Source organism: Plutella xylostella, chromosome 20 (assembly GCF_932276165.1).
Source record: "Plutella xylostella chromosome 20, ilPluXylo3.1, whole genome shotgun sequence".
Taxonomy (NCBI): Eukaryota; Metazoa; Arthropoda; class Insecta; order Lepidoptera; family Plutellidae; genus Plutella; species Plutella xylostella.
Window position 1 is genome coordinate 7,406,511 of NC_064000.1, and position 12,478 is coordinate 7,418,988.

General features: G+C 40.5%; 1 protein-coding gene across 1 annotated transcript; it reads left to right on the top strand.

Moving 5' to 3' along the window:
• Positions 1-683: 683 nt before the first annotated feature.
• On the top strand, positions 684-10,223 carry LOC105392181 (facilitated trehalose transporter Tret1). The gene is made up of 9 exons (XM_038109511.2): positions 684-974; positions 2,100-2,209; positions 2,653-2,772; positions 4,435-4,605; positions 5,333-5,485; positions 6,211-6,337; positions 7,588-7,823; positions 8,907-9,101; positions 9,439-10,223. The coding sequence occupies exons 1-9, from the start codon at positions 890-892 to the stop codon at positions 9,697-9,699; spliced, it is 1,458 nt and encodes a 485-aa protein (XP_037965439.2). The 5' UTR covers positions 684-889; the 3' UTR covers positions 9,700-10,223.
• Positions 10,224-12,478: the final 2,255 nt, after the last annotated feature.

Below are 12,478 nucleotides of genomic sequence, written 5' to 3' on the forward strand. Positions count from 1 at the left end.
TATCCAGCCGTGGAGTGGGATTCTCTGACCAACAGCTGAGTACCTAATATAGCTTGTTTACTTCTTGTATATCTAGTAAATAAGGCACGTGAGATCAAGGTTTAATAGATATTTATTAAAGGTTGCAATTAAATTTGTCAGGATCAATGTCTAGCCAATATATTGCCAATTGATGATTGAAAACTTTGTTTGTTGTTCTGATTTCTGAGACAAATTATATCACTTTATACCTAGTGATCTAGGTACGTAGATATCGAAGGATTTGACCTGATTTAGCGGATACAGTCAGGGTATGAACATTAAATAAATAGTTTAGTAGATAAGTATATAGCCTGCCATGCAGATATCTGACCCCTGCCTGAAATTTTGTAGGAGGGATTAACGTAAAAGAGGAATAAGGTTATAGATGGGATAGGGAGATTTTGGTTAATAGGAGATCATGAAAAGGTGAGAGAATATGAAAAAAATAACATGAGTCTTTCACGGAAAAACAACTTCGCGGGCAACACCTTGTGAAATGAAAATATAGCTAAGAACTAAACTTTTGAGCTAATATCAAGTACTGACACAATATGACAATACCTAAGGTAGGGTATAAGTAGGTAATCTAGATACATATATTGCATATAATTGTATGATGCGAAAGTTATTAAAAGTGAAGATGCTTATTATAAAAGAGCGGGAAAATGCCCAGTGGCCGGCCAGTACCAGCCAGCATGCGCTGAAGTAAGACGCCTTCATGCTGAAAAAAAGAAAAAAGTTCCAACAAATTTGACAGATGCGAAAAAAGGTTAAAAAAATATCGTGAAAAGTTCCGCGAACTTTTTGGTGTGGAAACTCTTTGTGCCAAAACTTTTTAGTGCAATTTCAAAACTTTTAAAAACTAATAATGGTGAATAAAGTGTACAAAGTTAATGATAGTGATAAAAATAACAATGGAAGCAAGCACAATCAAATACTCATGTCTATTATTGGTGAGTTTTTTAAATTTTAAACGAGTCTATTCTTCATTTTTTTTCTGACTGGTGTGAAGATACCAACACCCACGTTGCTATAGGACCTGACGTAAAATCCTTATCCCAATGCATTCTAGCATATATTCACTTCTTAATTCGAACCTGAGACCTCAACGGCAGGAGCCAGCATCGTTAACCGCTGCACCATTATGAACCCAGGCTACCTAAGTATAATGTTCATGGAAATACTAACTGAATACACGGCCTGGACAATGTTTGTACGAATCCAATAACAAATGTCATAAATATTATGATTTTCAGTCGTTTTCAGGCTGATATGGCTGCATCCATATTATAAAATAAGTAGTGTTGAAATTAAAATGTTTATTTTATTTATGATATAAGTACTTACAATTATATTTACACATGAACATGACATGAAAAGTAGTTATACTAAAATTATAATATTATGATTTACATTGTGATTAATCCTAACGAAACCGAAATTAATATTTCATTTTATCAAAGCGTGTGCTGTTACTTGTTTTTGTTTTGATACTGTTACAGGCATTTATTAGTCTATTTGGAGCTAATTAACGTCCCTATTCAGTGAGCTCTAAGGGTTACAAAGCGGTAACTAGTCTTTCACTGTACAACTATGGTAGCACATTGGTTGCATACCAACTCCCTGCCAAGATCTTCAGCACGTGAACTACTGTATATAATATTTTATATTTATTATTACGTATCTACTGCCTACCTTGTATTATGTAGGTATACCCGTAGAGTTATGTAGATATATGTTTGATAACAAACTATCTTACGCACAGACAAAACACACTACGATGACTTTCTGAGAATGGGTGACCATAAGGGTAGGTACTTTTTCACCAGATATTGTGTGCTATGCAGCTATGCTGCTATGTGGACCAATTAATATGATTGGCGGAAAACATAGAACAACGCGGACTCGGGTGTCGGAAAAGCAACGAATGTTACGAATGTCATAATCAGAAAATCATTTACAGGTCATCATTCTTGTTAAGGTATACTTACGTGCTTATCCGTTACAAGAAAATAAAGCAGCAGCTTCCAGTTACTTTATTTAATCTAAATAATCTAAATATACTTTTTTCCTTACAGTATGCATACCGGTCCTCTCATACGGCACCGCCATGGGGTGGATATCCCCCCACAAGGCGGTGCTCATGGGCCCCGACCCCCCCTCCAGCCAGGCCGCCACTGAGGAGGAGGTATGTAGGTACCTACATAGATAGAAGACTGGCTACATGGCCTCCCCCCATAAACATTGTCTCAATGGACTCCCATGCCTTACTCTGACTTAGGCATGATGCAGAATTTAAGGGCTACTTGGCAACCAGCTGATGCTATAGGTATGGTAGTTTTCTAAATAATTCTCATTTTTACTTTAGAGAATAATCCGATAGACTAATCCAATATTATCACCAGCAGGATGATTATTATAATGCGTGTGCCAGCGTGGTGGACTAGGCCAAAGCCTAACCTCCTTCCTAGAAGGAGACCCGTGCCCGTGCCGTGATGGGACGTGATGGTGTGCTGTGCTGTATCCTATATATGTGGAATACCTATATATGTGTGTGCCTACGCCCACTTGTCCAGGTGTGGTCTCCTACCTAGTTGCTTCTGCTCATACTCATACCTCTGTCATACCCAGGTGTCATGGATGGCGTCAGTGATCTTCATCTCTGCGCCGGTGGCGGTGTTCGCGTGCGGCGCCGCGGCCGACCGGTACGGGCGCCGCGCCGCGTTGCTGGCCGCCTCCGTGCCTGTTGTTGTAAGAATTAGCACTATTTATTAGCTACTCATCATCATCATCATCATCATTTTCAGCCCGTATCTGCCCACTGCTGGGTATAAACCTCTTCCCTATCACGCCATCTCTTCCGCTCCTGTGCGAGTCCAGCTACTAACTAAGCATAAATTAAGTGTCTTGATAAGAAATCTATCGTAACGTATCAACTGTACAGACCTACTTACTTAACCATTTTACATCTCCCGCATACTGGTCTGACTGGCTAATCCCCTCACTACGATGTCGATGTTGGTGACAAAATGCAGATTATTGACAAAACCTAGTTCTGCCCTAGTGTTGACTGCCACGCTAAGAAGAACTAAGGTACGACGGGTCTCTCACGCTACAACATAATAAAACGCTGTTTCATTGATGATGAACAGCTTAACCAGATAGACTGAAAGAATGACATGAATACATATGAGGTTTCCTCTCTGAATAATAGGTAAAGTTCACCTTCACGTGAATACAGTACTTCAGTAGATACACACAAAAGATAAGTAGGCAATGCTTGAATGGTCAGCCAAATTGGTAGCGGTCATTGATGGTAACTATCTATCTTTATATGGGTTGGTTGTACTTTTTTGTACATAAATTGAATGTGGACTAAATGTTACCTATCTAATTTAACCTGATTTGGATTGTTATTCATATAGGTTGATATTTGATATGGTACCTACGTCACTCCGAAAGGCTCCTTTCGTGTCTCCAATAACAATGACTACACTATAACCTCCCTTACCCTGCTGCATAGTGTTGCCACAGTATAAACAAAATCAAAATAATTCTCATAAACCTACTACTTATAACTTCCCTCAATGTCACCAGCTGGGCTGGTCCATCAAGCTGATATCCTCGCAGCCTCGCTCGCTGATCGCCGCGCGGGCCCTCATCGGCTTCGGCTCTGGAGGCAGCTACGTGGTCTGTCCGCTCTACGTGAAGGAGATCAGCGTCTCCTGGGCCTTTCGGCTTACTATACAAACTACTATGATACAGACTTAGTATCTAGGTATCATACCCTTTTTAGCATCCTGTAGGGAAGGCCTGTATTCAACCCTGCAAGCCTAAAGCTTGCGTCGCGCTCGCATACATCGGGAGCGAACTCGACATAATACTTTTGTCACGTCTTGACGTACGCGTCTTGCGCCCCGCGCTAGGCTAGCCTTCTTCTTAGGGTTGCCACAGGACCTGCTGCATAGGGTTGCCACAGCTTAAACAATCTACTATAACCCCCCTTACCCCTCCAGCTAGGCTGGTCCATCAAGCTGATATCCTCGCAGCCTCGCTCGCTGATCGCCGCGCGGGCCCTCATCGGCTTCGGCTCTGGAGGCAGCTACGTGGTCTGTCCACTCTATGTGAAGGAGATCAGCGTCTCCTGGGCCATTCGGTTTACTACCTACCCCCTTTTGAGTATTCTGTACTGGCTTATTCGGCCTGTACCTAAGCAACCCTGCAGGGCTAGCACTGGACGCAAGACGAGCACGACAAGACCTGACAAAAGTATTACATCGAGCTCGCGCTCTCGAAACCGCGCGATGTGTGAGACCTCGACTATTTTGACAAGATTTTTTGTGGGTGTTTTCATTAGCACTCTTACATAGGGTTTACCAGGCTTAAGAATATAACCTCATATTCCCCCGCCAGCTGGGCTGGGCCATCAAGCTGATATCCTCGCAGCCTCGCTCGCTGATCGCCGCGCGGGCCCTCATCGGCTTCGGCTCTGGAGGCAGCTACGTGGTCTGTCCACTCTATGTGAAGGAGATCAGCGAAGATTCTATTAGAGGGATGACTGGCACTTTTATTATATTCTCACAGGTAAGTTTTTGAAAAGAATACAGGGTGTTGAAAAGGGTAAGTATACTAAGCTGAAACCTACGTATGCAGCATGTACGAAAAATATAGGTATTCATTTTTCATTTAGTAAAAATTCACGTGACTAACAAAGTTTCTATAGAAATTGATATATTTTTTTCGCGAAATATGACATTATTATTTCACTTTCTGGCTTAGAACATGCTGCTGCACACGTAGGTTTCGGCTTATAATACTTATACCCTTTTTGCAACACCCTGTATAAGTACCTACTTAGGTACCAACTTAATCATTATTGTTTTCTACCCTACCACAGAACTGAAGAGTCACTTGAACTTTGGTACAAGTAGGTAGTGCCCGCTAATCAACACAATAAGCTCCCAGGTTCGATTCCCTCGGATTGTATTAGAATTGTAATTAAAGGATAAGATATAGTGCCAAGACTTTGTGAAGCGATAATTGAGATAATTAATAGAGCAATTTTATAGCTATACTTTACTTACTTTTTCCGACAAAGTGTTATTGTTGTCTATCTATTCATTTTCCTGGCAATTATTTTTATACATTCCGAGAACCTTTAGGTAGGTACCTACTTAGGATTAAGGATGAAAATAATTGGAAGATTTAATTAAAGTAGCGTAAAACACCAAAAATCGTGAAAGCTGAAGAAATGATCTGTAAAATCCTTGTAAAATCTCGTTTCTAGCTTTATAATGCCATCTATTGACAGACAGTTGGCAACTTGTTGGTCTTCATCCTGGGAGACCTGCTACCCTACAATACGGTGCTGTGGATACTGCTAGCCATCCCGCTCTTACACTTCGGCATCATGACGCGACTGCCTGAGACGCCATCATACTTGATCAAGTGTGGGAAGAACGAGGTGAGATGCTCTTCAACTGTCATAGTGGCCTGGTACTTTTAGAGGCAATACATGCAAGGTTATGCTATTGGGAAGAACGAGATGAGATGCTCTTTATTGGTCATAGTGCCCTGCTACTTTTAGAGGAAATACGTCAATACAGGCACATAAGGCTTCTTGAAGCCCGTGAAGGCGATGCTGGGAGGAACGAGGTATGTATTATAAGATGCTTTACAACTGTCATAGTTCCCTGGTACTTTTAGCCCTTACTGTTTTAGGCTCAACACGCCAATACATTATATAGTTACAAGAACTACTTCTTGAGGGTGCTATGCCTGATTCACCACCATCATCATCATTATCAACCGTCGAACAATAGACCTCTCCGGCCTTAGAACGTCGGTCCAGTCCCTTGCCTGTTTGTGATCTACATTCGGGAGATCGTTTACCCCACCAGTGATTGGTTCTATTCTACGGCATCACGGCATGTATCCAATCAATAGGCAATAAGCCAGTCCACTGCCACTTCAGCTTGCAGATCTAGCCGATTTTATTACCTACTTAGTGCGAATTAACTGTGCACCTGGCCAACAACCAGGGGTCACGCCGGGTACGCCATAGCTAGTTAATATGATCTCTGGTTTTTGTCAGTCAAGTGCACAGTTAATTCGCACGAGTAGTGTAGTTACCTATTTACCTATGTCGGTTACTATCCAACACCTGAACTAAAACTTGACTAACTACAGGAGACAGCCAAGGTGCTGAGCTGGCTGCGCTCGCTGCCGCCGGACCACTGCAGCATCAGGGCGGAGGTGGAGCGGCTGCAGGTGGAACAGACCTCGTGCCAGCCCAAGTTCTCGCCGAGGTTGTTGTGTGAGTGCTTTGTTGATTTAATAACTATAAGTACTTACCTACATGCTATAAAGTTATTAAGTACAGGGTGTTAGTTAAGTGGTATGGTACATTGCATTCGAATGGTGGTGACTTTTGTTCTACGACTTTGGAAAATTTGCGAATCATAGTTACATAGAAACTATGATGGTCTCGTGATTAGAATATTTTTATTATTATCTTTTCTTAAAATTTGAATGAGTGTGCTTTTGCGAACTGCTTTGATATTTACTTTACGTAATGACTTGGAACCTTATTTAGCAAATAGATTTATTTATACCTACTAGCAGCACAGCGAATGACTTGCCTCTTCACCTCTGGCACAGCCACTTGATAGGATGGTTAATTTAAAATAGCTCTAAATAACTATAGATGTCCCAAATAAGCTAACTTCTAATGTCAAGCAAGGGTCTACACTACAGATGGTTTTTCTTTCTGATGATGACGATGACAAAATTTGACACCAAATGAGAGCTTCTATCTATCTGACCCGGCTGCACGGCAACGTTATCAATGTAGATAAACGTTGACTAGGTATATCGCGATACGCGATAAACCGTGCATCGATAAAGATATCATGCAACCTGGTCTGCATCACTCTGGAACTCATCTGTACCTATGTCCGAGCATGTCCTTGATTTGCGCCCCCGAAGTCGCGCGATCATTAGTCACAATCGATCACGCTTTGTAATTTGTTTGACAGGATCGGAGTCAATTGACAGCTGTCAAATGTCAATTAGTCAGGCACATGTTGAGCTAACGTTTAGATTTGTTGTTGTGACTGGAGTTCCGTGTTAGATGATAAACATTGTATTGCTTTGATAAATTCGTTTATAAATGTGGTTGTTAGGTAACCTAGTTACGATAGTCCCCAACCAGCAACCACCATCCATTCAGTAGTAGGTACCTGCCTAGGCTTACCATATTTAAGCCGGCTTATGATTACGATACTAAGGTTACTAAATTTTTCACAACACCCTATAGATTAGTAACCTAACTAGTTAAAACATTTCAATGTTTTTTTTTAACTTAAAACTAACTACCTACCTCCCTACCTATCGACCCTATCTGACCCTGCTGACTGAGCAACATTCACTATGAGAAAGCCGGATAACTACCTACATTGACCAACGAACTGCTAGTTAATTCATAAAATCCACCCTTAAGGTACCATTCTTCTATACGGCATAGTACCTCAAGGAAGCCGACTATAACCAAACAACCCTCAACAGTTGCCGACAAGACCGCCGTCAAAGCCTTTTGGGTGGCCCTCACCGTGAACCTGACCCGAGAGTTCTGCGGCTGCATAGCTGTCCTAGTCTACGCCAGCCACATCTTCACTGCAGCAGGCAGAGACCAGGCCACCAGCTCGGCCCTGTCTCCTAATAAACAGAGCATCATGCTGGCTGCGGTCCAGATTATTGGGTCGTTCGTCGCGTGCCAGCTTGTGGACCGGGCTGGGCGGAAGGTGAGTTTTCATATAATTTACACTTTATACAGGATGCTGCACTCGAAATCTAGAAATTATTGCAACACTGCTGGGGTTTGACCCTCGCCTCCAAAGAGTCCAAAGAGATTTTAATCTAAAATAAGTGACTTCTGCGAATTGGTCAACTTACGATGATACGCGTGTACCTATCTAAGTAGTTATATAGATCTTATATAACTACTACCTACGGTTAATTTTAAGTCTTATTTGCCATATAATTACGAATGACACGATATTTACATTAAGCTAAATGAAATAACATAACGCCATTCATAAGCGATCTAACAGAACTATTGTAAAGGTTTGTTTACTACCTACTTTCATACGTTTTTGCTATAATTATCCTTATTTAATTTGATGGGAAAATTATGGCGGTTCTTTGTCCTGAATGAAACCTAGGTACTAAGTAGGTAGGTACCTAACAAGGAAGATGTAAGTACTTAGTGGCTACTACCTACCATACCTACCTAGGTATGTAAATCAGTAGGTACAATTTAATCAGAAAACTTCCAAAAGGCAGGTTAAGGGATCCGATATAAAATTTATAGGTGCTGAACAGTTTATTGGATCAAAATACCTAACTACCGTATTTAGGTTGTGGTAGTAGGTAACCTAGGTAGAGGTACCCACCTACGTACTTATTTCGATTCAGCAAGAAGTATAACAAGAGTTTTTAACGGTACCTGCCCACGATATACACTTACCTAGTAACTATTAGTAGATAAGTACCTAACTAGTTAATATGTAAGTACCTACTTATATCTGAAAATTTCCTAATGATAGGTTTACCTAATAACTACCTAGGTATAGCGGCTTTAATGAATGCGTAAAAACATAGGTGAACTCTCAAAACAATGACTTTACAGTTGCCAAAAATATGAGCTACGAGTGGCTAGGACCTACCAGCTTCGGAATTGCTTCCAAGAAAGAAAGAATACTTACCTAACCCTACCACACCCACCCTACCAGGCACTCATAGCCTTCAGATGAACAACTGTCCAAATTCCACCCCACATAACTCTAACCCTACCAGGCGCTCATGGATCCTCACCTGCTTTCCAGCCGCTGCTAGCAGTAACCAGCGTGGTAGCCGGCTTCAGCATGTGTCTCCTGGGAGTGTGGTTCTACCTGAGCAGCCGATCCGTGTTCTTACCTGGCTGGGTGCCCATAGTGGCTCTATGCACGGCGATATTTGCTGACGCGTCCGGCCTGCAGCCGCTGCCGTTTGTGATTATGACCGAGATGTTTAGCTTCCAAGTGAGTATGCGCTCCTGGTACTTTTGTCAAGTATTTATAAAGGATGAGAGTGGCTCTGTACACGTTCATAAGTATACCCGTTCGCCCTGCAACTTGTTGCCGTTTGACAAAATTATTCATGACTGAGATGTTTAGCTTCCTAGTGAGTATGCGGTCCTGGTACTTATGTGTAGTATTCCTGCCTGGCTAGGTGCCGATACCGGCCTGCAAAGCCTTTGAAATTTACGTAATGATGACCACCGAAGTCTCTTTTTACATACCTACAGCCTCTACTTCTTCAAGGCTGAATCCATCTTCAGCCCACACAATACCTAAACACATTCCATTTCTCTTCCAGCTACGAGGCACAGTGGCAACACTCATAATGGCCATATCTCTGGCCACAGACTTCGCTCTGCTCAAACTATTCGCTCCGCTAAACAGCTGGATCGGATACCACTGGACTTTCTGGCTGTTCAGCGCTATATGTCTGTCAAACGTCTTCTACCTCATATTCTGTGTGCCAGAGACGAAAATGCGAAGTCTTGAAGATATTTATGCAGATTTGGAAGGCAGGGGAAAGAAGAAAGGAAATAAGGTGGAAGATAGTGGTGCTTAGGTGTTCAGGGTTGTGTGGATGGACGTCATAGCATACGTAGGTAGTTACCTACGTGATAAAGAGCCGGCCATAAGTGACAACGGTACAAGACACAGTCATGATGTGTTTTAAGCTGCGTAGGTACAGACCGGCCCAACGAACGCCCAACGATGGATATTTATCATACATAATACAGGGCAGATTGCAGCTACGACGACGGTCAACGAAACCCGTTCGTTGGCGTTCATTTGGCCGGTCTGTACGCAGCTTTACTTACTGTGGTGCGGGACACATTTGGATTAGGTACCAAATGACCTACTCGGTTATTTTAAAGGATTTAGCTTTTTTGTATAATGCGTCTTACTTTAGCGAGTCGCGAATTTAATATCATTCACTAGACCAATAGTAAGGATTTGTGATAACTACAAATATTTTTATTTTTTTTAAGTATAAATGTAAGACCTAGGCTATTTGACAATAACTAGAACTAGAACTTGTAAATATATAATCTTATAATTATAAAACGTACCTATTCATTGTATTTTGATTTCAACTGACTAACAAAAAAGAAAGAGGTTCTCAATTCTTTTCGGGTCAGTATATAGATTTTGGCTATATAGATTTTGATTATTATGAATGTATTTTATAGGATACACAGGGTATTGCAAATGTGGTATAATAAGCGGAAAGGGACTCAGGGGGTCATTCTGAACAACTTTTGTATGGTACGACATCTAAAAAATCGCAAAAAAACTACTCTACAGTAAGGAACGTCTATAAAAGTTAGTTAAGTTTTAGGGAAACAATTATTTTTCAGAATAACTTTCCAATAAAAAAAAAACAAAAGTCCGAAGTGTTTTTAGAAGATTTATTGTAATAAATAGTTATAACCAGCGTAGTTTACAAAAGCATATTTTTTACATTTTATTTTTAGGATTTTATTACAAAATATCATTTGAGCCGAACCTAAAACTGATATTCTTCTTATATTGAGTGTGTTTCGACGATTGACTTACATATTAAAAATATAAAAACCTTCAAAAGGTAGCATTCCGCTCCTCTGTAATTATAAAAAAATACCTTTCGGGTAACGACGACTAGTCCGTTCTACAACATTACTATACCTACATATTATTTAACCAAAACACAATCCAAATTTTTAAATGAAAATAAAACAGAAATTTGACTGTATTACCACAAAAACGATAAAACGGGTTTTAAGCATGTAAAGCTGCGTACAGATCGGCCAAACGAGAGCCAACGAACGGGTTTCGTTGAACTTCGTTGCTGCAATCTGCCCAGTATTATGTATGATAAATATCAATCGTTGGGCGTTCGTTGGCCCAGTCTGTACGCAGCTTAAGACAACGCTAACCGCCTGTTTTACTTGAATCTACTTTTGTGGTAAAAAGACCGTGAGTGTGTTACGATATGATTGCACATATAATTCGCAGATAAATACAAGCCAGGAATATCAGAATTATTTTAAGTCGACAAAATACACGAGTAGTTAATAAAACGACAAACAAAAAAGTGTAACCACCACAACATTTCAAATAAAAATCAATTTGTTCAAAATCCTAATAATTATGGTCATAATCATAAAACATAATGATAAAACTTAGGAAGTGAGATCTTGATACAAACGCGTAAATTAATTTAGTCAATGAAATTATAGCCGTGTCGTACGGTCGTACCTACAAGTCAAAATAAATACAGCTCTGTAACACTGTCTATTTGCGGTGCGGTGTGATTTTTAACCGACTCCGAAAAAAGGAGGAGGTTCTCAATTCATATTGGTGGATCGATATTATAAAAAAAATACGCATTTTGTATACAGAATTATTAAAATCGGTCCATAAATTGCGGAGATATCGGTGGACATAGGTACGGTCAGGTGCAAAGAAACCTGACCCCCTTCTGAAGCATTGTTAGTATGAGACGGGGGTCAGGTTTCTTTGCACCTGACCGTACCTATGTCCACCGATATCTCCGCAATTTATGGACCGATTTTAATAATTCTGTATACAAAATGCGTATTTTTTTTATAATATCGATCCACCAATATACAGGTGTAAATAAACTGCTCCCGTCAAACAGATAATTTTTCTCCATCTCTAATAATATTATTTGGTACCTTCGCACCTTAGGGCTGATTTTTCAATGGTCAGATAAACGTTATCTGAGGAATAAAATTATTGCTGTCACATCTGAATGTTTGTATTAGACAGTGACAGCAACAATTTTATTCTATAACACTTATCTGACCATTGAAAAATCAGCCCTTAGACTGGTAAACCACCAAGTAAACAAGTGGTTGAAGTGGTTGACATATCTCTGCTTCGCACGCTAGTAATAGCTGATAATGTAATAGTTAAAATTGAACCCCATTCAAAGTAAAAGGCGTTGTATAAAGAAACGATATCAAAATGGCGGACAGACACACCAATTTATAGAACAAAGTGTCAGCTTACAATAGGCTTGCAAGACACAGTGAGTCGAATCACGATGACGTTTGCAAGCCTCCAGTGCAGCGATTATAAGATTCGAAACCTCCGTTTACGTTGCGTATCGTCAACTGTCACTGTCAAAATGTAAGGCAAACTTGTCAGTTCCAAAAGTGACATTTGTTTTTTCCATAGGTTTGTGTATATTACAAAATAGTATCGAATCCTGTGATCGCTGCACTGTAAACTGACAGTTCAATCTATTAATTCGGGGTTATACTATTTCGTACTGTCGTTTGCTATTCGTAAGTTCACCATATTAAGATTGCTTCTTTATCCGGGCGCGTAAAACT

Bases quoted from the DNA above. Each gene is read 5' to 3' on its own strand.
- LOC105392181 (XM_038109511.2), top strand. From the start codon at position 890: ATGGTGAATAAAGTGTACAAAGTTAATGATAGTGATAAAAATAACAAT. The intron at 4,606-5,332 runs GTAAGTTTTTGA...ATCTATTGACAG, and splicing joins CTTTTATTATATTCTCACAG to ACAGTTGGCAACTTGTTGGT. The intron at 9,102-9,438 runs GTGAGTATGCGC...TTTCTCTTCCAG, and splicing joins CCGAGATGTTTAGCTTCCAA to CTACGAGGCACAGTGGCAAC.